The sequence below is a fragment of the Leptinotarsa decemlineata genome, unplaced genomic scaffold, assembly GCF_025532065.1.
Source record: "Leptinotarsa decemlineata unplaced genomic scaffold, Ldec_3_MD MMD2_tig00026299_RagTag_RagTag, whole genome shotgun sequence".
In the NCBI taxonomy this organism is placed as follows: Eukaryota; Metazoa; Arthropoda; class Insecta; order Coleoptera; family Chrysomelidae; genus Leptinotarsa; species Leptinotarsa decemlineata.
Genome location: NW_027412676.1, coordinates 9,831,952 through 9,854,904, shown reverse-complemented (window position 1 = coordinate 9,854,904; position 22,953 = coordinate 9,831,952). Strand labels below are relative to the sequence as shown.

At 35.7% G+C, this 22,953-nt stretch overlaps 2 protein-coding genes and 1 long non-coding RNA gene across 5 annotated transcripts in view; 1 reads left to right on the top strand and 2 right to left on the bottom strand.

Moving 5' to 3' along the window:
- Window positions 1-1,877: 1,877 nt before the first annotated feature.
- Window positions 1,878-4,999, top strand: LOC111510295 (uncharacterized). The gene is made up of 2 exons (XR_012466875.1): window positions 1,878-2,267; window positions 2,405-4,999. It is a non-coding gene; the product is annotated as an uncharacterized lncRNA (long non-coding RNA).
- LOC111510293 (uncharacterized) lies at window positions 4,924-6,121 on the bottom strand. Of its 2 annotated transcripts, none has more exons than XM_023166203.2 (2): window positions 5,881-6,121; window positions 4,924-5,564 (listed from the first exon to the last, which is right to left on the bottom strand). In XM_023166203.2, the coding sequence occupies exons 1-2, from the start codon at window positions 5,918-5,920 to the stop codon at window positions 5,179-5,181; spliced, it is 426 nt and encodes a 141-aa protein (XP_023021971.2). In that variant the 5' UTR covers window positions 5,921-6,121; the 3' UTR covers window positions 4,924-5,178. The 2 variants fall into 2 exon arrangements, with proteins under 2 accessions (XP_023021971.2, XP_023021972.2); XM_023166204.2 differs by having other exon boundaries at window positions 4,924-5,549.
- Window positions 6,122-10,377: 4,256 nt separating this feature from the next.
- The window catches only part of wech (tripartite motif containing 71 protein wech), a 45,239-nt gene continuing 32,663 nt past the window's right edge, over window positions 10,378-22,953 (bottom strand). For both annotated transcript variants that reach the window (XM_074180565.1, XM_023166201.2), the window contains 2 exons: window positions 22,043-22,560; window positions 10,378-12,205 (listed from right to left, as the gene is read on the bottom strand). In XM_074180565.1, coding sequence (XP_074036666.1) covers window positions 11,388-12,205; window positions 22,043-22,560 — 1,336 coding nt within the window. In that variant the 3' untranslated portion in view covers window positions 10,378-11,387. The remainder of the gene's footprint in view (window positions 12,206-22,042; window positions 22,561-22,953) is intronic.

Below are 22,953 nucleotides of genomic sequence, written 5' to 3'. Positions count from 1 at the left end.
TAGATTTTTTGAGATAAATTCAGTGATACTAAAGTAGGTCTTAGCAATGTTTTGATTGCTTTCATGAATGCTATATTACTCATGTTTGTAGTGGTCTGTTAAATGATTGAATAGTATAGCCTCTAGTCATCTCCTTATGATGCTAACTTGGCTAGCTTTGAGAGAGGGTATTTTTGTTATGTGAGGGAAAAATGTTTTTAATCGATACTTTTTTTTTGAGCAACGGAGACGCGGTCTTCATCAACAGGTGGTCCCCAAAGGACCACATTATAGCTTACTGTAGACCAGATTGTAATATACATTACCCAGGAATTATAAAGACATACAATCCTCTATTTTGGATATTGGATAGTGATTTTATTTGAATTTTTTGTATATAGCTATGATATGGTTAGACCACTTCCACGTGAACGTCAGAAAATTTCATACAACTTGTGCTTACCATTGCACTTAACATTCCTTGTAGTAACAACTACGAAGATACAATGCTATTAAATTTCCTTATTGGATCTACTTGATGCTGATAAGCTTGTGAAACTTATAAGATAGGTATTTCATTGTTAAACACAATGGTAATTCCTCTAAAAAGTTTTGTGCCATCTCGGCACAAAACTTTTCATTTTCATCATGTTTGTCAATGATTTGGCTTCAGTACTTCATCGCTCAGAATGCTATTTGCATATGACTTGAAGATTTTCAAAGAAATACAAAATGTTAGAGACTGCATCAAGTAACAAAACTATATACATAATGTTCATAAATAAATTATTTTTCAATATTAAAAAATTTACAACAATGACTATATCTCACATAAAAAACCCTATTTAATTTGAAAATATATTATATGGACAAGCTCTTGAAAGCTGCCAAGAGGTCAAGGATCTAGGTGTAACGTAGAATAATGTATGTAAGTTCTTCAAATCGCATGTTAGGATATTTGATAAGACAAACTAAAAACTTTAAAAATTACAATACAATCAAGTGTCTTTATTATACACTGGTTAGAACTAAATTAGAATTTGTTTCAATATTATGGTTAGGAGAATTTCGAGTATACTCCAGAGAATTGAAAAAATACAACTACTTGTATTTTAAAAAATATCACACTAGAGCAGATTATAATACAGCACGAAAAACTAATTTGAGAAATGAATTTAAAATTTTGTCTGTGTTAGTTTGAAGTAGCAAAATCATTGTGATTTCTCAACATTAGAATACTTATTTTTATTCATCTCTATACAAGTGATTGACTATTACATTAATAATGTCCACGTAAATGTCCATATAAACAAAATCGATAAAATCTATAATTTTCATTTATACGCTAGTGAATAATCTGATTGACTGTCCCGAACTACTCTCCCACTTCAACTTTCATGTTCTACGAATTAATTCTAGAAATGAACTGACTTTGTATCTATCAAATTCTAGAACAAACATATTACTCAAGTCACCAGTTGTTGCAATGATCAAATTCTATAATCAACTCTGAAAATCTCGACATTTATTATGAACCTATTGGTCGAGTTAAGAAACTTACACTCTAGTCAAATTACATGAGCCTAACTTGAAAGTTACTCTATCATTTTGGAGCAATTTTCAAGAATTTGATGTGGCTTGACGGCGGGGCCTCAATCTGCCTACTCCCCAGGTCTCGTCATGAGTTCTCTCTAAGGTCTCAATGTGTCTACTCCTCAGATTGAACTGGGGTGTCGAAGGGTGTTTGGTGGAATTTATATCGAAGGAAGCTACTGAAGTGGAAAGGTGGGGTCGGGGCTTTGTGTAATTACCATCACCGGACGTCTTGATGAGGGGTGAGCATCGGGAAATTAGGGGTTTTCAGGCAGTTGGAATGAGAAAGACGGTTTTAGCTTCATTCACTCGGTTCCCATTCACTTGCAAACAACTAGCTAAGCATATATTCGAACACATACTCAAATCCCCCAAGATTCTATGTATTTTGTGACTTACGAATCTGACCACTTTTGTTCCAAGAATGACAAGCCGCGAGATTCAATTTTTTTTGGTACTTTTGGTAGCCATTTGTTAATTTTGGAAATTATTTTCAAGCTTCTCGATTTTACGGATTTACAGAGTAAGATCATGTTCTTTAAGAATGGGAAATTGTTTTATTAGTGGTATTTGGATGCTGGTAAAACGTTCAACTCACTTGTTGGAATCAATCTCTTATTGAAAATGGAATTTTACTGATTTGAATCTTGTCTTCTTGGGACAAAAGTAAAACTATAGGCCACAAGACATCAAAGGTGAGTTAGTATCCATGAAAGAGACAGCTCATACATTCAGAGAATGAGCTTGATCATTCTGTTTAGAAGTATTGTCCTAGACTTCACTTACAGTGAACGGATTTAGTTCCAATCTAATATGAATCGTTTTATTTTAGGTCTTTTTTTAAATGGGTCCCCCTCTCGTATTAGTACTGCCGTAGAGCTAGAATTCCTTGCGTGAATGCCTAATACAGTAGTAGCAGTAGGTAGTTACCCGCTGTTGAGACGATCACAATTGTTGTACTGACAGAACACTGCATACCTAAGGTTAGAACTCTAAGATCATTCTTGTGTCTTCAAGTCATCTTAAGGGAAATACACATTAAGATAGTGACAAAGAATTTATCAATGATGCTCGATTAATTATCTCAGCAATATTTATGTTCTTCAAACCTGCCAAAAAGGAATATATTAGAGTAGATGCTTTTATGCTCATATAGTTACTAAGTTGGGTGTAACAACTCTGGCTTGCTTGCGTTGTAGCCCTAAATCAAACACATTGCTCCGTACACGCCATATAGTAATATATGATAAAGATATATATTATAGATATAAATCCATTCCCTAAGCTGGCGATATAGCTGTATCTAAGGTAAAGTATAACTTAGAAACTCCGTCTTAGGTATTGAAGAGATACCCTTCTTTCTTCCTTAGGGAGACATGCTTCATGTGTATTATATGATATGAACATTTCAACATTGCTAAGAATGAATAGAAAAATATATTTTCTCGCATTTAACATATTGTGGCCTCAGGAGCTCAAGGCCTTCTGCCAGTATTGTTGGGGATTCATATTCGAACGGATGATAAAACTTATAAACTGGCAGTGAAATCAGAGGATTTGGAACCGATTGAGAAGAAAAGTCCATCAACTGGGTCAGAGTTCAATTTGATTATTTACTGTTTAGACTTATTGCTGGCTATCTTACTCACGCCCTTTTTAGCTGTCTCAAAGTTGGCGGCCTACCCTAGGAGCTGCTGTGGAATTCTAAGATAGCTGTCAAATCGTTTGAGATGACAGTAGTAATTATGAGTAGTATTTGGTATCGTTTCGTGTCTCAAATTTTCGTAATTGAATCCGATAGGTGTATTGTGTAAATATTTCGATATATGTAAAGCGAAATGACGGGATTCCTGTAGAACTTTTTTTTCGACAACATAGAATTCTTAAGGTTATTTCAATATTCATTTTGGAAACCGTGTCAATAATACATGAAAATAGGGAGAACTATGAATCTACAGCCACATACCACACAAAGTGGTCAAATGAATTGAATCTACCAATTCCAAAACATGTTTGGTTCAAAACTCGTTCATATATAATGGAATCAGGATATACAATAAACTTCCTAATGAAATTAAAGAGACTTCTTTTATGATATTCAAAAAAAATGTACAAAACTATTAAGTTATAAAGCCTATTATGACCTACAAGAATATTTTGATGATGCCCTGTAATTTAGAATGTATGGAAATTGCGATTGTACTGTATGTGAAAAACACATTTTTATTTGTTGTCTTAGTTCTTGTCATGTAACTTTTGCATATGTATATGTATATATAGTTTATATTTCATTTTAATCATTTACATTTTATACTTCACATCTTATACTTCATGTTTATATTAATATTTATTTATGACATTGTGTCTCTAACAAGAATTTTATTCTCAAACAATAAACATATTATCAATCAATTAATCAATAAGGTGATTAAGAAGACATAGATTCCAATTAAGGAATAGATACAATCCATTCGATCTTCCTGAAAAAAGATTTATTGAGTTGTATCGGTTTAATAAACATTTAACAAGACGATTGATAACTGTATTAACCCCCCCATTTGAGATCACCTCGCATAAGAGGAGGTATTACAATAGAAAGTAGGATATTTTGCGCTCTGCGTTTCTATGCCACAGGGACTTACCAGAGGGGTGTTGGTGAGGAAACTTATTGCAGTTTGAATCAAACTGCAGTTGATCGAGCAGTACATGAAGTATCAACTCGAACAGATTTCAAACAGAATAGTTGAAGTGATGGGTACAGAATTTATAGTATTCCCTCAGAATAGTCGGGAAAGGAATGTATTGAAAATGTCTTTCATGGAGAAATGGCATTTTCCGGGAGTCATAGGGGCTATTGATTGTACCCATGTCGCCATCTTAAAACCACCTGGCGATGAACATAGTTTCATTAATAGAAAGGGTTACCATTCTCTGAACTGCCAAGTTATCTGTGTTTGCTGTAGAAGGAATGAGGGTTAGAGATAGAATTATCCAGCAGTATTACCAATACATTTTTTGTACACCTATATTAAATATTTTTAGATTGGGACATTTATATTGTCATAAAATTGATTTCTTTTGCGAAAAAACAAGTATATGATATTTTGATGTGATACAGTGCATATGTTGAACGTCGCAAAGTCTATGTAATTTTGTGGTTTAAGAGTTTTTCAACAAATCTGTTCAATAATTTGAAAGGGATTAAACTATCTATTTGTGAAATAAAGAGAAGATTTAAACATAATGATATACTCCAGTACAAAATCAGGTACATTCGAACTTGAAATAAACATAGCTTTATAAAACAATAAAATAAAAACGATCTCTGATATTTCACAAAAAAAGCAGAAATACTGATTATTCAACAAAACCATTTATTTGTTATCACATAAATGGAAGGCTGCTGTCTATTCCAGTTCTGGAGAGGTACTTTCTTCAAAAATCACCTGCCCACCTAGAAGCTGTTATTTTTGTTAAATTCATTCATTTAAATTATAACATTTGTTATTGGCAAATAATTGTTCAAGGTTCTCAATTCATTTGCAACATCCTTCAAATTGAAAGAAATATGGCTCAAGGAAGATTTTATTGTATTTTTTATATCCCTTAACTCTTCAATGGTTTCCCTGTATTTATTGTGGAAGTCCATTTTCTGTCTCTTATGTGGTGGTTCCATATCATCTCTATGGGGGTAGTCTTTGATATTGAAGCTGGTTTCGATGTTGATGATGTATTTTTTGATTTTGATGGTTCATCAAGACTATTTTCGCAGGACTCTGGTTCAAGGGATACAGTTACACCCACAGGTACACCACATTCTGGATTATTCAATCCCAAGAAGTTTTCCCCTAATAAATCCAATATTTTCAGTTCCAATTCACTCAGTGGTTTCACATCATCAAGTCCACCCCCAGTGCGAGATAATGAAGCTCTCATTGCAGCACCCTTTTCTTTAAATGAATATTTTCGACCTAAGACTACAAACGAAAGTTCTAATGAGTTATAAAAAATATTTCGCACTAGTATTTCTAAAATGCCACAACTCAAAAATCGGTATATTTGAGTTGAGACTATGAAAAAATTGGTAAATATTTCTGTATCAAGTTGTATTAACTGTATCAAGTTGTATTAATTGTATCAAGTTGTATTAACATCCAAACTGTATCAACTTGATATAGTTCAGATGATACTGTATCAACTTGATACAGTTTATATGATCGATAAAGAAATATTTATCGATTTTTTTCATATTGATTTTTGAGTTGTGTCCCTTTAGAAATACTAGTGCGATTTGATATCTTGGTTTACCTTCTGCCATTTTTTTTTGCTTGTTCTGGTTTTGCTTCATATCCTAGATCATTCAGATTAAGCGCCAATTCGTCCCAATGTTTTTTATACAGATCCTTTCCTTGAGGACCAACAAATTTTCCTATTTAACTTCTATTCTGTTTTACTATTTTGGATGAAATAAAAATACTGTGAAGCAACCATCAACAACCTTGTTTTTATTTTTGTCATACAACTACTTGTGTCAGGCATACATTTTTGCCAACTGTTCAACACAAAACTAAACTAATAAGAAAGAACATATGTTCGAACTACACTCAGTAGATGGCGACAATATAATGATTCAGAAATTATTATATCAGATTATTTTAACAGGGCCTCTCTTACTTTGAATGACATATTTATGAAATTGCTGATTTTACTAATCCTAACAATTGAGTACTTCACTCGTTCTTCACATAAAACCATAGAACATAGAAATATTTATGCATAAAACGTACATAACACAAATTTCCATGTGAGTGGAAGAACTTCTTAAGACAAATTCCGACAATAACCGATCATTCCTCAGTGAGAGAGTTAGAATAGCAATGTACTATCGTTTCGATTTGTGTCTCGCCTCGTACCGATACGATACAAGCAATTGTTAGAATCCCACCCTGAACTCTAAAATTAATTGTAGCCACCCTCACGCCAAGTTGTGGTATAACGAGTGTTCGTATATAAATTGAACCAAATAGACCACTAGAGAAAGAAAAAGACGTTACAAGTGGGAGGTGCCCCCGCTAGTGTTGGCTTGCGTTCAGCCTATTCCAAAAAAAGGCAAGAAAAATCTTCCTAATAACTATAGACCTATTAGTGCTATCAAAAATCATGGAGAAAGCCGTAAACCACCATATCCCATATTTGAAAAAACGCAATCGAAAAACATAGAGTGTCAAAAGCTGTTGCGCTTGATATTTCTAAGGCCTTTGACCGTGTGTGGCATGAGGGTTTACTGGCCAAACTTCGATGCTATGGCTTGTCGGACCAGTTTTGTGTATGGCTCTTCAGCTTCCTGAAAGAACGTTACCTGCAAGTGGCCGTCGATGGATATCTCCCGAACACTTTTCTCCAATTCTTTTTTATTGTATATCAATGACTTGTTGGACAAAAAGAATCCAATATATCGCTGTGCTGACGACAGCACACTTGTTTCGTATTTCCATTTGGATTCCAGAACATCGACTGCAGATGCACATCATCACCGGCAGCAGGAGGTTGCATATCTTAATAAGGATCTAGAAGTGATTTCGAATTGGGGTGGAAGTAACCAGGTTCAATTCAGTGCCACAAAAACCCAGGCATCGGTTTTCTCCAAGAAGATATATTAATATAAGGACAGACAATTCCGCTACGATATGTCTTGGCACAATCATGTCGCTGGAATTGCAAAGGCTGCTTCTCAAAAACTTGGAGTACTGTTCCAAACTAGAATACTGTACACATTTCAGCAACTTTTGATGCTTTATAAAGCTCAGATAAGACCTATGGAGTATTGTTCTTATGTATGGAGCTCCGTCCCAATTTGGTACTGAAGAGCCTTAGGGCAAGTGTCTTAAGGCGAAATATCGGTGTATACCAGTGAGGGTGACAGTGTTCTATGTGAGTACAATTTATTACCATTCATTCAAAGTAGAACTCATGTGAATGATATCTGATTCTTATTCCACAACAAATGTTTGAAATACAAACTGAGTAGAGAAAAGTATCTTCTGTATAATTCAGTGTTCATATAGAAGTATTTGTTTCGAAAGAATTATTTTCTTTCGTGTAATTCAATGTTAATATGAAAGTAGCTGTTTCAGGAGGACTTTCTTTCAGTTTGTATGTGAAAGTTACTTCTTTGCATGATCTACACATTCATGTATAGAGTTTCAAATTGATTACTTCCTTCCTTTCTTTGGAAGATTCTCTCATCCCTTTTTTTGTATCAGATGGAGTAGTAGAAAGCCAAAAACTTTCTATCCCAAAAAAAGTGAATTACTACTTTCGCGCTCTTAGAGCGCCTTAAGGATTTTCCTGTAGTGCTTGTGTTCAATCCTTAAAAAAAAGAATTTCACTTCAGCCTCCGTCTATGGCGTCTCGCTGCCTGCCGAAGCTCACGCGAGTGGTCTTGTTGCGTTGCGAATTCGACTTTCTTATCTCATTTTAATCTATGCAAGCCAGTGTATAAGTTGTCCAGAACCTCCGGGAAGAAATTCATGAAAAAAACCAGTGACGAGTAATTTGGCGTTCACGCATAACGTAATTGGGATATCACCCTATGGCGTGTGTTATCTTAGCAAATTTCTCCATGAGCTAAGCGCGATCGCATTATTCGCGCCGCTCGTGGAAGATATCAAAGGAAATCATAAATCAACCCGTGTTTACGAGTCTGATTATGATAACTTCTAAGCGTCATGTTGTCCCTCGTCAGCGGTCTTTTCGGAAGAAAGAATTCGAGGAATTTCTTGGATAGCCTCCTGATATGTTCAGGGACCGTCTCAACTTCAGTCAGATCTAACAGATCAACCAATGAAATGTATCTGTTACTATTCCTGCAAATACGGAGCACCTTATTCTGTATAATCTCGAGTATCCGTAGAGGACTTCTCTTTAGGCCGCAGAATACGGTACAGGGGTACAACATAGTTGTTTGTAAATGAGCAACTTGTTGTCAACACTGAGGGTGGAGTTCCGTGCAATGAGCGGATACATGGGTTTCACCACCGCAGCCGTTCGTTGGATCTCCAGGCTCAAGTGTACTTGAAAATTCAGGCGTCTATCCAGGATAACTCCCAGATATCGCGCGCTTCTCTGCTCTTCAACGCTTTTGCCTTTGATTCGCAGCTTCCCGAATTTTTTCACGTTGGATGATACTTAAGTAAAGCATACGAGTCTGGTTAAATCTACCTAATAACTAAAAACTACAAAAAACAAAACTGTATGATAAGCATTCGCTTTCCTATAGTATAGACTTCATAAAAAACCTCGATTATTTTCCAATTTTAAATTTTTTCTGAATCTAATGTATACTTACAGTTATAAGTCAAACTGAGGAATAAAACATTTTTCTGTTTTTAATGTTTTTACATTGTAGAATTCAGTTAAGAGCCAGGCTCAAGTGTTCTTGAAAATTCAGGCGTCTATCCAGGATTACTCCCAGTTATCGCAAGTTTCTCTACTCATCAACGCTTTTGCCTTTGGTTTGCAGCTTCCCGAATTTCTTCACGTTGGTAAATTCCTTTGTGAAGTTGACGAGCTCAGTTTTCGATGTGTTTATCTCAATTTTATTTGTCAAAGTACGGCACGAAAATCCCGTCAATCTGGATCTGCAGTTGCTGCTTAGCCACCTCGCTCGAGAACGAATGCCCATAAATTGCTGTATCGTTTGCATAGATACCCACATTCGTTTTCGGGAACATGGAAAAATCTTTCGTGTACAATGAGTACATGTGCAGTTATAGGCAGGACCCCTGCCTATAACTGGGTAATATGCAGATGTGGTTTGGTCCTCTTTTACACGAAGAGTTCGGTTGTTCAGGTAAGATTCATGGCATGCCGCCTAATTGTGGTCGGCATGCCTGCCGACCACAATTAGGCGACAAACCCCTCCGTCCATACCTTGTCAAAAGCTTTCTGAATGTTCTACTTTGTTTTTTCCCAGACACTTGATGGTCTCTACAATCTCATCGTAGCTATTAAACCACTCTAATAGGGTCTCCTCCGTCATGGCCGGAAAGGGTCTGTTCCTGGTCGTATCGGCGTTCCAGGTGGCATTCTAATGCTCGATACAATCGTCGAGTTCCAGATGGTGGACCCCGGCAAATTACTTTCCGAACATCTGAGCCTATTGGTGATCCGTCACCGCGTGTTTCTGATCCTTCTATATGGTAAGATGTGGCCTCGAAGCAGTAATCCAGCCTCTGAGCAATCCTCCACACAGAGTGATCTTGCACGCTTATCCTGCCACCTTTTATTGGTGAACTCAAATATGCATTCATAGTCGATCTGACTTTCCTCCAGTCGGTGCTCCTGTTGTTATACTTCAGTCTCCTTGTTTTCGGGTTATCTCTAGTAAGATTGAAGAGCACCGGACAGTGGTCGGAGCTCAGCTCGCCCACTGTGACCAGTTCGTTTCTGTTGAGGACAAGGTCAATCGTGGTGGGCGACGAACCATTCCAAAGATAGTAGATCGGCTCATCGGGAAACTCCTTGTTATTGTTCAGAGAGTACTCCCGTTGACGTTAGGTTGATTGTGACAGTTCCATTCGCGCCTCCTGGCGTCGAGGTCTACCACAACCAGTACCTTATTGCCAACGTTCAACAAATTATCAAAATCGTGCGGAGCGAAGTGGGTCTTCCTCTATTCGAAGTTCGCTCACCTTCCACCAGTGGAGGGGTGGGAAGCGGATGCGAACCAACAACAGGTTGACGTGTATTTTTATATGTAGCGGTAGCCCTGTTTTCCCAGGCGTTAACAATGAAACAAAGAGCACATTTTTTCACTAAAATTTATTATATAAAGAGTATAAGATTATAAGATATTCAAAAAATAGGAACCAGTAATACTGGATTAATTAAAACTACTTGGCTTTTTGAAAAAGTATCATATTAAAATCAAATCACATATCATGCTTGAAAAAGAATCACAAATCAAATCACCGAAAAACGCATACTTATATTGCGATGACCATTTCGATGTAGAATAAATTCTTCGAATTTACCTTGAGTACTGAATAACACATATGTTATTCAAAAAACTCATATAATTTAACAATAATATTATTTAAAGATAATAGAAAAATTGTAAATCTCACTTAGACTTTTTGAATAAATTTTGACATTAAATGCCTAAAACAGTATATAAGAAATATAAATTACTGGACTATCTGAAATGAAAATTAACAAGAGACTTTACAGTAATCTACCAATCTAATGATTGAACTCTAGAAGAAAACTTTTTGTTTCTTGGACTAATTATCAGTCTTATAGAATATGAATCAGTCTCAACATTATTGCATCAAGGTAACTCTTAGTTAATAAATGAAAATTCATCAATATGAAATGAATATAAGAGTGTGTTTTCTCTTAAAATGTCTTTCACACTGTCCTATAAAACTTGCTATTTCATTAATTTAATTTTTACGACCATTGTGTACAATTTGATGTAATTTAAACAGTGTTCAATTAAAGGTACCACTTTCTTGTAGCTAAATTTGTGTTGAAAATTTTGTATATACGAAGGATGATACTTCAAAAACGATACTTAAATAAAGCATAAGAGTCTGGTTAAATCTACCTAATGACTAAAAACTACAAAAAACAAAACTGTATGATAAGCATTCGCTTTCCTAAAGTAGACTTCATAAAAAACCCTCTCGAATATTTTCTACTTTTAAAATTTTTTCTGAAGCTTATGTATATCCACAGTTACAAAACAAACTGAGGATTAGAATTTTTTTTGTTTTCAATGTTTTTTAGCATTACGAATGGTAGAATTTAGTTCAGAAAACTTGTATTCGATTGTTGGCAAAGTCTACCACAACGATGTGTCCGTTTGGATTTAGGCAAATGCCAGACGGTACGTTGAGTTCCCCGTTTCCTTGGCCTTCTCTTCCAAATTTCCATAATAAAGTGCCATCATTTCGTAACACTTTGATTCTATGATTCTTAGAATCGGCGATTATTATGGTACCCTCGTCATCGCAAATAATACCTTGCGGCCGGCGAAATTCGTTATCACCAGACCCTTCTCTACCAAAGAATGTGGCTTGTGTCAAATTTGGGTCTATTACTGCCACTCGATGGTTATTGAAGTCTGTGACTAAAATATCGCCGTTTGGTGAGAAGCACACTCCCCTGGGACTATCGAACTGTTGGCTCATATGATGGCCAAATCCCTCATAGCCGAATTTACCCAAAAAGGTTCCATTGGAAGAAAACAGTTGAATTCTGTGATTTCTGGTGTCTGAGACGATGATGTGACCGATTGCGTTGCAGGCTACGTCCCAAGGGTAGTTGAATTCGCCATTTCCGATCCCATTATTTCCAAATGTTAGTAGGAAACTTCCATCTGGCTTGAAAACTTGTATGCGGTGATTATCTTTATCTGCCACCACTATGTGGCCTTCGGGGTTAATGGTTATCCCAGCTGGTCTGTTGAATTCACCGGGTCCCGTACCTGCTATTCCGAAACTAAATTTGAAGGATCCTCTTGGATCGAATACTTGTATTCGATTGTTGCTGCGATCAGCTACTACTATATTGCCATCACGATCGCAGCAGACTCCCCAAGGGCGGCACAGCTGACCATTAGCTTCACCTAAAACAAACATGAAATGAGTATCAAATGAGTATCAATATAAATACAATGTAAATCATGACTTTTCATATCCTTACTGAATCTATACACACTATTGTCTGTTCAGAAATGAGGGAGACTACAGCAGTATATACAGGGTGATTCAAAAGTACTTTGACAAACTTCAGGAGGTGATTCCTCACAATATTCTAATATGAATAGTCCAAATAAATAAATGTCCGGAAACGCTTCGTTTCCAAGATACAGGATGTTGAAGTTTTATTTTTATTTTCGTTTTTTTCAAATAACTTTTGAAATACTGAACTTAATTAAACGAAACTTGGTAATAGGAGGTTTTTGAGGTGTCGAATTCGAACCTGATGTTCTTATTGCTCTTACTCATAGGGGGCGCCAGCTACACGTCTTTTTCTTTTTTAAAGATTCATAACTTTTTTGGGCGTACTTCTAACACATTTTTCAGTAAAAAAATCGATTCCTCTATCACATCTACGTAAATAAGCTACCCTTGTTAGTAGTCGCTGTAAGCAACCGTTTTCTAAATATTCGGACTTGAAAACTTCAAGTCGATTATTTGATAATCGATGCATTTTGAAGTTATTACGAATATTTTGCATTTTTCACAAGAATGCTTTGGACATGAATTTAACGTTTTACTAGTTTGAAGAGGTCATTACTGTTGGGTACGTTCCTTTATGATATCCTTAAGCGAAATAGTTATTTTTGTATCAAGGGTGCATAATCAGTATTTGTTTTAATAAAATTTGCAAGAAATGTCAACATTTTATTTCAGGAAATTTTGAATATGTAGAATAAACTAAAATAAAGAAAACTAAATTGTTTTTAAATAAATTGTTGGAAGTGTCCACCTTCAGCGAAGATACAGACAGTCAGTCGTCTAGTCTTTGAATTTCGTACTCGCTCAAAAATTATTGGTGCGTTTCTTATTGTTTTACAGGCGTGTACTATTCGGTTTCTTAGATCTTCCTCGTTCACTACTGGAGTCTTATAAACTAGTGACTTCAAATGTCCCCAAAAATAAAAATCTATCGGGTTTAGATCTGGGGACCTTGGTGCACACGCCTGGTTAGGTTTTTCTACACCCCTACCGATCCATCGATTTGGATAGACTGTGTTAAGGAATTCCCTGGCTATAACGCTAAAATGGGCCGGAGCCCCATCATGCATAAACCATATCCGGATACGAATTTCTAATGGTACATTCTGAAGTAGTCCCGGCAATTCATTTTCTAAAAAGTGTCTGTAAGTTGCGCCATTCAGTCGGAGCGGAAGAAAGAAAGGACCTATCAAGTAATTATCAATTATTGCCGCCCATACATTTACAGAAAATTGATACTGATAATGCCTTTCACTAACTGCGTGCGGATTTTCGAGAGCCCAAACATGGTTGTTATGAAAGTTTGTGATAGCATTTTGGGAGAAGTTTGCCGTGAAGAGTACATATCTTAAATATTGAGGGTTTCCAGCCAATTTTCTCAAAAATCATTGACACATAGTAATGTGTTGGGGAAAGTCTCGTGGCAAAAGAGCTTGTACCCTTTGAATATGGTATGGATAAAACTGTTGATCGTGGATAATTCTCCAAACTGTGGACTGAGTAGAATTGACAGCTTCAGCAATTACTCTTGTGCTTGTCTCTGGATTCTCCTCGAGAGCGTTCAAAACAGCTTCTTCCAATTCTGGGGTTCGGACTACTCGTGATCTTCGAATAATATCAGCTGCCCTCTTGAAGCTACCTGTTTCTGCCAAACGACGGTGGAGACTAGCAAATGTTGGAGCTGAAGACTGCCTTCTGACTCGATTAGGAAATCGCTCCTGGTAAATACGTCTTGCTTCGCGCGCATTGCCATCCGCAAGGCCATAAACGAAATGCATATCGGCTAAATGAGCATTATTGTTTAAATAATCCATTTTTTTAAAATAAGTGTTTTCTACTTCTACTTACGGAAACTTCAACAAAACGTCTAACTGTCACAAAATATGTAATTACCAAAACTACTCACAAACGTCAAATTTATTTCCAAAGCATTTTTGTGAAAAATGCAAAATTTTCGTAAAAACTTCAACATGCATCGATTATCAAATAATCAACTTGAAGTTTTCAAGTCCAAATATTTAGAAAACGGTTGCTTACAGCGACTAGTAACAAGGGTAGCTTATTTACGTAGATATGATAGAGGAATCGATTTTTTTACTGAAAAATGTGCTAGAAGTACGCCCAAAAAAGTTATGAATCTTTAAAAAAGAAAAAGACGTGTAGGTGGCGCCCCCTACGAGTAAGAGCAATAAGAACATCAGGTTCGAATTCGACACCTCAAAAACCTCCTATTACCAAGTTTCGTTTAATTAAGTTCAGTATTTCAAAAGTTATTTGAAAAAAACGAAAATAAAAATAAAACTTCAACGTCCTGTATCTTGGAAACGAAGCGTTTTCGGACATTCATTTATTTGGACAGTTCATAGTAGAATATTGTGAGGAATCACCTCCTGAAGTTTGTCAAAGTACTTTCGACAAATATATATATATATATATATATATATATATATATATATATATATATATATATATATATATATATATATATATATATATTAGTGCCATTAACGTACTGCATTCAAATAATTTACTCAAAGAATTGAATGACGAATACTATGACAAATGTTAAAATATGTCCAGTAGTAACCAAGACATTCTCCAACAAATAGGTATTTAGTTGAAGGAGATTTAAAACACATTGTTTGAAGGCGGTATACATAGACATTCTTTTGAATTATACTGTCAATAGACACATCGCACCCACCAATAAGACCGACTTGGCTTTTTAGCGGGGTTATTCGTGATATTTTTCAGTTGAGAGCGCGTTGAATAAACAGCTATAAAACATGGAAGCTAGTTGGGGAATCGTGAAGTGTCCGAAATTGTCACCATTAAATATAAATGAAAAAACAATTGTTATGAATGTATATAATTCTTTAAGAATACAATATCTGCCCGAAATAAAAAGTAAGGAGGAAGTAGTGCAAAAATGCGCGAGTATGACCGGTGTCAATAGATCGACAATTTTTAGAATTCTCAAGGAACTCGAGGAAAACAACAACCTTTTCGAGCCGAAAGTATCCACTGGTAAAAAGTGTTTGGTTATCGATGAAGTCAAGAATTCTATAAGTAGAGCAGTACACTCTTTTTACATAAAAAACGAAATACCTATATTAAATAAAGTTTTGTCAGTTATTCGTGAAGACAAATTTTTTCCTGATATAAGAAGAACTCGGTTATGGTAGATATCACATGAGCTGAATTTCACATTTTGAAAGCAAGATAGCGAAAGCATGTTAATAGAAAAATCAGAGATTGTAGAATGGAGAAGAACCTATTTAAGAGAAATAAAGAAAGCCAGAGCACTAGGTGAATCTATTTTTTATTTGGATGAAACATGGGTCAATGTGGGTCATACCGTCTCGAAGGTTTGGCAAGATCAGAACATCAAAAGTGGAAGACAAGCCTTTATGGAAGGTTGGTTCACTGGTTTGAAAATTCCAGTTGGAAAAGGTCGTCGTCTTATCATCACTCACATATGCAGCAGTGAAGGATTCGTGAAAGATAGATTGATGGTGTTTGAATCGAAGAAAATGGGGATTATCATCAAGAAATGGATGCCACAGTATTCGGAGAATGGTTTAAAAACAAACTTGTAAAACTTCCGTAATAGTAATGGATAACGCAAGTTACCACAGTAGACGAGTCGAGAAGCTTCCGACGTCGTGTTACTCAGCAGATGTTACTCAGTGGTTACAAATTAAAGCTATCCCTTTTGAATCGACAATGTTAAAAGCGGAGCTTCTCAATTTGGCTAAACGTCATAAGTCAAAGTTCGTCAGGTATGTCACCCATGAGATGGCGAAGACTAAAGGAATGTCGGTTCTTCGGTTGCCGCCTTATCACTGTGAATTGAATCCAATAGAAGTTGGTTTGGGCTCAAGTTAAAGGATTCATCGCAAGAAATAATAAGACCTTCAAGCTGTGTGAAGTAGAAATACCTATATAGTGCTCTGGAAACAGTCGACCAAAAAGCTTGGGAAAAATGTATCCATAAAACAATCGGAATCGAAGCAGAGATGTGGGATCTGGATGATAGCATAGACTCATTATCAGAAACAATCATTCCAGTTGTCACCAATCCTCACGAAACTAATTCATCCAGTTAAGAATCAATTAAGAATCAATCAACGAATCCCTGTAGATTTTTTTCAGATTAAAATTATCGCAATGTCTCATTTGAAGTAAGTATTCCCATTAAATCTATCAAATGCAGTAACTTTTTGCCCTTTCTACATTTGTATTTATTTGTAAATTTAATATTCTGATTATTGTATAGACCTGTAGAAGGTAACAATTCTAAATAATAAAAAACTATTTCAAATATAAATTGTCCTTCCCAAAATAAAATATTTAAACAAAATTAGTTTTCTCCATATTTTGATTATCTTCTCATCATACAGAATATATCAATGGAAAATTTATATTAATACCCCCAGTCCGACGCGTATTGATATTATCTTAAACGTAATATCAGAAAAAACATTGAGCGGTTCTTTTGGCGGTATTTTCGCATTCTTTGTCGGTGTTTTCGCGTTCTTTGTCGCATATCCGTATTTTAATGGCTCGTTAGCGGCGTCCTCAAGGGATACAGAAGGTAGACATATCTCAATAATTTTGTGGGTGAATTGCAGTGCTATTTGCTTGAGACGACTATGTTGGTTTCTTTGATGTAGTGACATGTTTGAAATTCTTTTACTCTCAGACAATACTGAACGAACTATAGATATGGCGACTTATTGAAAATATCCAAAATGCGTTTGTTTGACAACTTCCAAAATGATTTTTTGAACCTGAATATTTATAATTCCATCAAACTTAAGAAGTATCAATTTTAATCAGTTCAAAATCAGAATGAAACAATATTTTAAATCTAGATGTTTTAATAGTGTAGAAGAGTATTTACAAAATAATTTTTAATATTATTATAGTTGTATATAATAATAACATATAAGAAGGGAATGTTAGTTGTTAATCTTGGTATCGAAGATGAAATTCTTGTTGCAGATTTACGATATTGTTAGCCTTTTTGTGAAATGATTTGTTTGCGCTATATTTATTATTGTTTTATATTTTGGTTTTTAATGTTCTAAGTGTTTGTTTACCTATGACTATGTGTAGATGTTCACAACCTAGTGTTAGAATTAGACTGTTTATTTATATGTATCCTAGATAAATAAATATATCTATCTATCTATACTTTGATTATGGTGATTTTTCCAACTGTACTATCATTTAATATTCTGGCATTCAATTCAATGATATTTATTGATCGTAACCCGCCCGTTCTGGAATCTAGCGACTTCAGCACAATCTACATTGTAGATTCATGCCATGCATTAGTTGGTATTCTTTCAATTTTTTGGAATGATAAACTTGCCCTATCCATCACAATCACAGTTAAGTGTAATGAGGTCTAATATTTGCACAAAGTATTCCCCAAACATATCGCCGCCGGTCTTCATGGTAATGGCAAGAATGCTTTGACTCAAATATCAATGAACAACCCTCAACAAAACCATCAACACTTCCAATATGGGTAATAATCGCCAGAATGCGAAAGCCACTTCCTTTTTCCAGAAGGTAGCTTTTAAACCGACCGGTATACCAGCCTTCTACAAATGCATGACTTGAACTTGTCTTGCCACATCTTTCCAATGGTATATCCTTCGAAACATTTTATTTTTCCACTTTCTGTTTCCGAGACAATCTGAACACAAAGAAACCCTTTTAGCCAATTTTAACTTGTAGGTTGTAACATACCAATTATTCAAATTTCTATTTTCACAGATCTGGGATTTTTCTGAGCACTCTACAGCAGAAAAAAATCATAATCAAAATGCTGACACCTACTCAAAGTCATATTGTTTATATTAATCATTTTTATTTATTTTACTGTTAGGTATACAGATAAACGTCAACAAGTACTCTTCTTTCTTTCGTTCAGTCAAAGAATTGTTTTTCATAGTGATTAACGTGCAGGTGGAGACATAAGTATGACATTACTTTTAGTAATGTCATACTTGGAATCGGTGGGCGCCCTCTATGTATATGCGGACAGATGCAACAGGTGGTAGCATTGCCTGAACTTTGAACCGATTCAGAACAGAACAGTAGAAGAACAGTTGAATAACTTTTTTCGAGATCAATTGCCCTAACACCAAACTGATATTTTTGTACTCGACGCGCGTTTCGCCAACAAAGTGAGCATCTTCAGGAGAAGAAAATTGATACCTAGTCTAGTCTGGTTAGTCCTTATATACTAAAATTTGTTACCTAAGGTTGTAAACCTGAAGTCCAGTATGGAATTTCTCGGTAATTAACTACCTGCAAGTTCTTAGTAATTATTCTCTTCCTAACAGAAGATTAAAAAGCGGGCTAAACGGGATGGGTCCCTTATCGCCATTCATGCTGTTTTTACATTTTGCTATTTCTAGACTTTTGAGGGATCTTCTGAAATCGAACAACTTAGCAAATGAAGCTGTTGAAGAATACATTCAACTCACCAAGCTTTGCATGGATCAAAATTGTTTTCAATATAATGGCTCATATTATGAACAGCGTGAAGGAACGGCTATGGGTAACCCATTGTCTCCATTTATAGCGAACCTATTCATGGGTAGGTTTGAGACGGAAGCTGGGAAAGAACTCAGTTACTTCCCTAGGGTCTGGATCAGGTATGTTAATGACATATTCGCTGTAATGGATACAAGGATAACCAGAATCGAGAATGTCCTTTCAAGCACTAAACAACAGGTGTAAGAGTATAAAATTCACATATGAAGTAGAAAAAGAACGAAAGTTGCCATTTTTAGATGCATTGACCATAAGGAACGAACAGAACGAAATAGAATTTGACATTTACAGGAAAGACACGGACACTTTCAGATACATTCCCAATGACTCGAATCATTGTCCACAACACAAAATGGCGGCACTGCAATTTCTGGTACACAGGTTAATAACTTTTCCTTTAAAGAAAGATAAGTACCACAATGAAAAGAGAGTGATTCGGTATGTAGCTGAAGCAAACGGTTTTAACTCAGATATAGTTGACAAGATAATTAGAAAATGCAAGTTTAGGGAAGCACTTCGTAAATCTTCCACTTTTCCAAAAAAGAGGAGAGTAATAACAAGTTTATAGTAATCCCATATGAACCCCAATACACGAGAGGGCTTCAACAGATATTCGATAAAGTAAATATGAAAGTTGCATATAAAACTTCTCATAAATTGCAACAGCTTCTTGGTAATCCAAAAGATAGACTAGAAAACACAGAAAGATCAGGGATTTACGAAATCAGTTGTCAAGATTGCAACAGCAAATACATCGGCCAGAGCCGACGAGCGATTAAAACCCGCTTCAAGGAGCATTGTGCACACATGAAATACGGAAGGATAGAAAAATCCAGTGTTGCCCAACATGCTCTAGACAAGGACCACAGAATTGGTGAAAACAATCTGAAACTGAATAAGCAGGTGCATGACACCAGGCTACTCGATGCATGTGAGAGTCTAGAAATAGCAAAATGTAAAAACAGCATGAATGGCGATAAGGAGGGACCCATCCCGTTTAGCCCGCTTTTTAATCTTCTGTTAGGAAGAGAATAATAACTAAGAACTTGCAGGTAGTTAATTACCGAGAAATTCCATACTGGACTTTAGGTATACAACCTCAGGTAACAACTTTTAGTATATAAGGACTAACCAGACTAGACTAGGTATCAATTTTCTTCTCCTGAGGATGCTGACTTTGTTGGCGAAATGCGCGTCGAGTGCAAAAATATCAGTTTGGTGTTAGGGCAATTGATCTCGAAAAAAGTTATTCAACTGTTCTTCTAATTGATGATTTTTGATATCACTGACAGCAAAGCGACTGGTCTATAGTTATTTGGAAGATTTTTCTTGCCCTTTTAGGGATTAGGCTGAACGCGAGCAATCTTTCAACAAAAAGGAAAAATCCCATGCGCACTTTTTAAGTACGATGACGGATACTTCATCAGGGCCAGATGCCTTGTTGATATTGAGCTGTTTCAAAATTCGCCTGACTAGACGTTGTCGAAAAGTAATTTCCGACATTGTATATTCTAGTGGATGGTGTCTTTCCCAGAAAATCAACTGTGGAGTGGGACACAAATTGTTCATATAGTAGATTTGCTTTTTCTGTGGCTGTTGTTGCAATTGAAATAAAAAAAAAACATAAAAATCCATTGGAAAATTCTCTACTGGAAACAATATAGAAGTACGGAGATTATTTCATGTTGAGTGAAGAACCCATAAGAACTCAGTTTGTGACAGAAACATGTTTTGCTCTGGTTGAAATAAAAATGACAGCCTCAATTCTCCTTCTGCCATTGTTTTATTTTTTTCTGATGCAACTTCATTATTATTTTCAAAATACAATTTTTCAAATAATAATAATGATTTAATTTGCTCGAAAAATATGCATGTAGGGAAAAACCTTCAAAACTATAAACAAAAAAAAAAGGTAAAATTGAAAAGAGGACATGAATAAATAAATATTCATTCAGATTCTAATAATGAAAGAATAATTATCAACATCGTATCAATAAACGTATCAATGAATTCAGTTGTAAATTCGAAATTTTTGTTTGGTAGCTCGTAGTGAAACTTTATACTTTTATAATAATCGAATTTTCTCCAATATCTGTTATCATGAATTGAAGGGTTATATTTTTAGGAGTGATTAATATTTGGGAAAGAAAGTTTTTGGCTTTCTACTACTCCATCTCGATACAAAAAAAGATGAGGGAATCTTCCAAAGAAAGGAAGAAAGTAATCAATTTGAAAATAAGTAACTCTATACATGAATGTGTACATCATACAAAGAAGTAACTTTCAGACACAAACTGAAAGAAAGTCCTCCTGAACCAGCTAATTTCATATAAACATTGAATTACACGAATGAAAAAAATTGGATAACATTCATTCATGATTTTTAATGTCACGGAATAAGCTTGATCTGCTTATGTCATCGATGACATCGTAATGACATTCATTCACCTATTTGATTTAATCCCAGCCAAGAGGAATCTTATTTGAATTGGATGTGTGTATTTTCTATAATGTTATCTAATTTGGTACTGAAGAGCCTTAGGACAATTGTCTTACGGCGAAACATCGATGTATACCAGTGAGGATGACAGTGTTCCATGTAAGTGCATTTTGTTACCATTCATTTAAAGTAGAACTCATGTGAATGATATTTGATTTTATTCCATAACGAATGTTTGAAATACAAACTGAATAAAGAAAAGTATCTTATGTATAATTCAGTGTTCATATAGAAGTATTTGTTTCGAAAGAATTTTTTTCTTTTGTGTAATTCAATGTTTATATGAAAGTAGCTATTTCAGGAGGACTTTTTTCCAGTTTGTGTCTGAAAGTTACTTCTTTGCATGATCTACACATCCATGTATACAGTCACTTATTTTCAAATTGATTACTTCCTTCCTTTCTTTGGAAGATTCCCTCACCTTTTTTGTATCGAGATGGGGTAGTAGAAAGCCAAAAACTTTCTTTCCCAAAAATCTGTTATCATGTTTTTCATGGTTGTGTTTGCCACTATTTTGAAAGTCGAATTTGAATGTGTTTTTTGACTAAATAATGTATGGGGGTATAACTGAGCAGGGCACCCCGTACTATATACTCGGCATAAACTCGCTACGTGACTAAGAATAACCAGAGTGCTGTGTACTCACCTTCTCCCCCAAACATTTTTGTTGGAATTGATCCAGAGTTCAAAGATAACACTATATGCCGAGCTCCATAAATAGCACGATTTATTGGGCCCTCCCTCCTCACGATACTGGAACCGCTGGCACCGCTTATTGACGGCTGATTTGTTCTGACTATCGGTCTCATCACTCTATGACCAAGAGGATTTTCTACAAGCAAGTAACCTAGGCCAGCTATCGTATTCAGGATACTAGTATCGGGTGCATAGAACTTTATAAAATCGCCTTCAAAGGGTGGCAGATCAGGAGTTCCAGCCAAGATTTCTCGTAACTCTGTCCTAGTTCGTTCGGTGAGCGATAACAACTCAACGGCGTTCAAACCTTGGGCAGGGCCGGACACAAGTCTAGAAATTTCGTTGAGCTGTTTCAGCATCACTTGTAGATGATCCATCTGTTCTCTCAGGAAAAAGTTTCCTACATATCTGGTCTGATCAATAATTGCTAGGAGATTGTTCTCTCTTTCTGTGAAAGCTCGTTTACATCTGTAAAAATTATATCAGCTAGTTATGAAATATAGTAGATTTTTAATCGTTCTTTAAAAATATGTTATGTTTAAAATATGTTTTTTCCGATAACCAGCTATCGCACCCCTACGAACGACAACCCTCAGAAGTCGAAACTTGTGCGAGCTGAGGACTAACGAGGTCTTACTATTTAACGAGTGATTCTTAACACGAGTTGGACGATAGTAAGTGAAAATCGAGCGTTCAGTCTGCGGCTTGAACCATCGACTCACACATCGGCCGATTGACTGAGTGAACAAAGCGCCCACGTCGAACCGCCTGGCTACCGACCGGGCGGTTGGACGTGGCAAAAGATGATATCATTGAATCTTGACAAAACTTTGTATGGAACTAGAAATGTTCATTTGTACT

Coding starts and splice junctions, on each gene's coding strand:
- LOC111510293 (XM_023166203.2), bottom strand. CDS start 5,920: ATGAAGCAAAACCAGAACAAGCAAAAAAAAATGGCAGAAG. Junction 5,565..5,880: donor GCAAAAAAAAATGGCAGAAG/GTAAACCAAGAT, acceptor ATAACTCATTAG/AACTTTCGTTTGTAGTCTTA.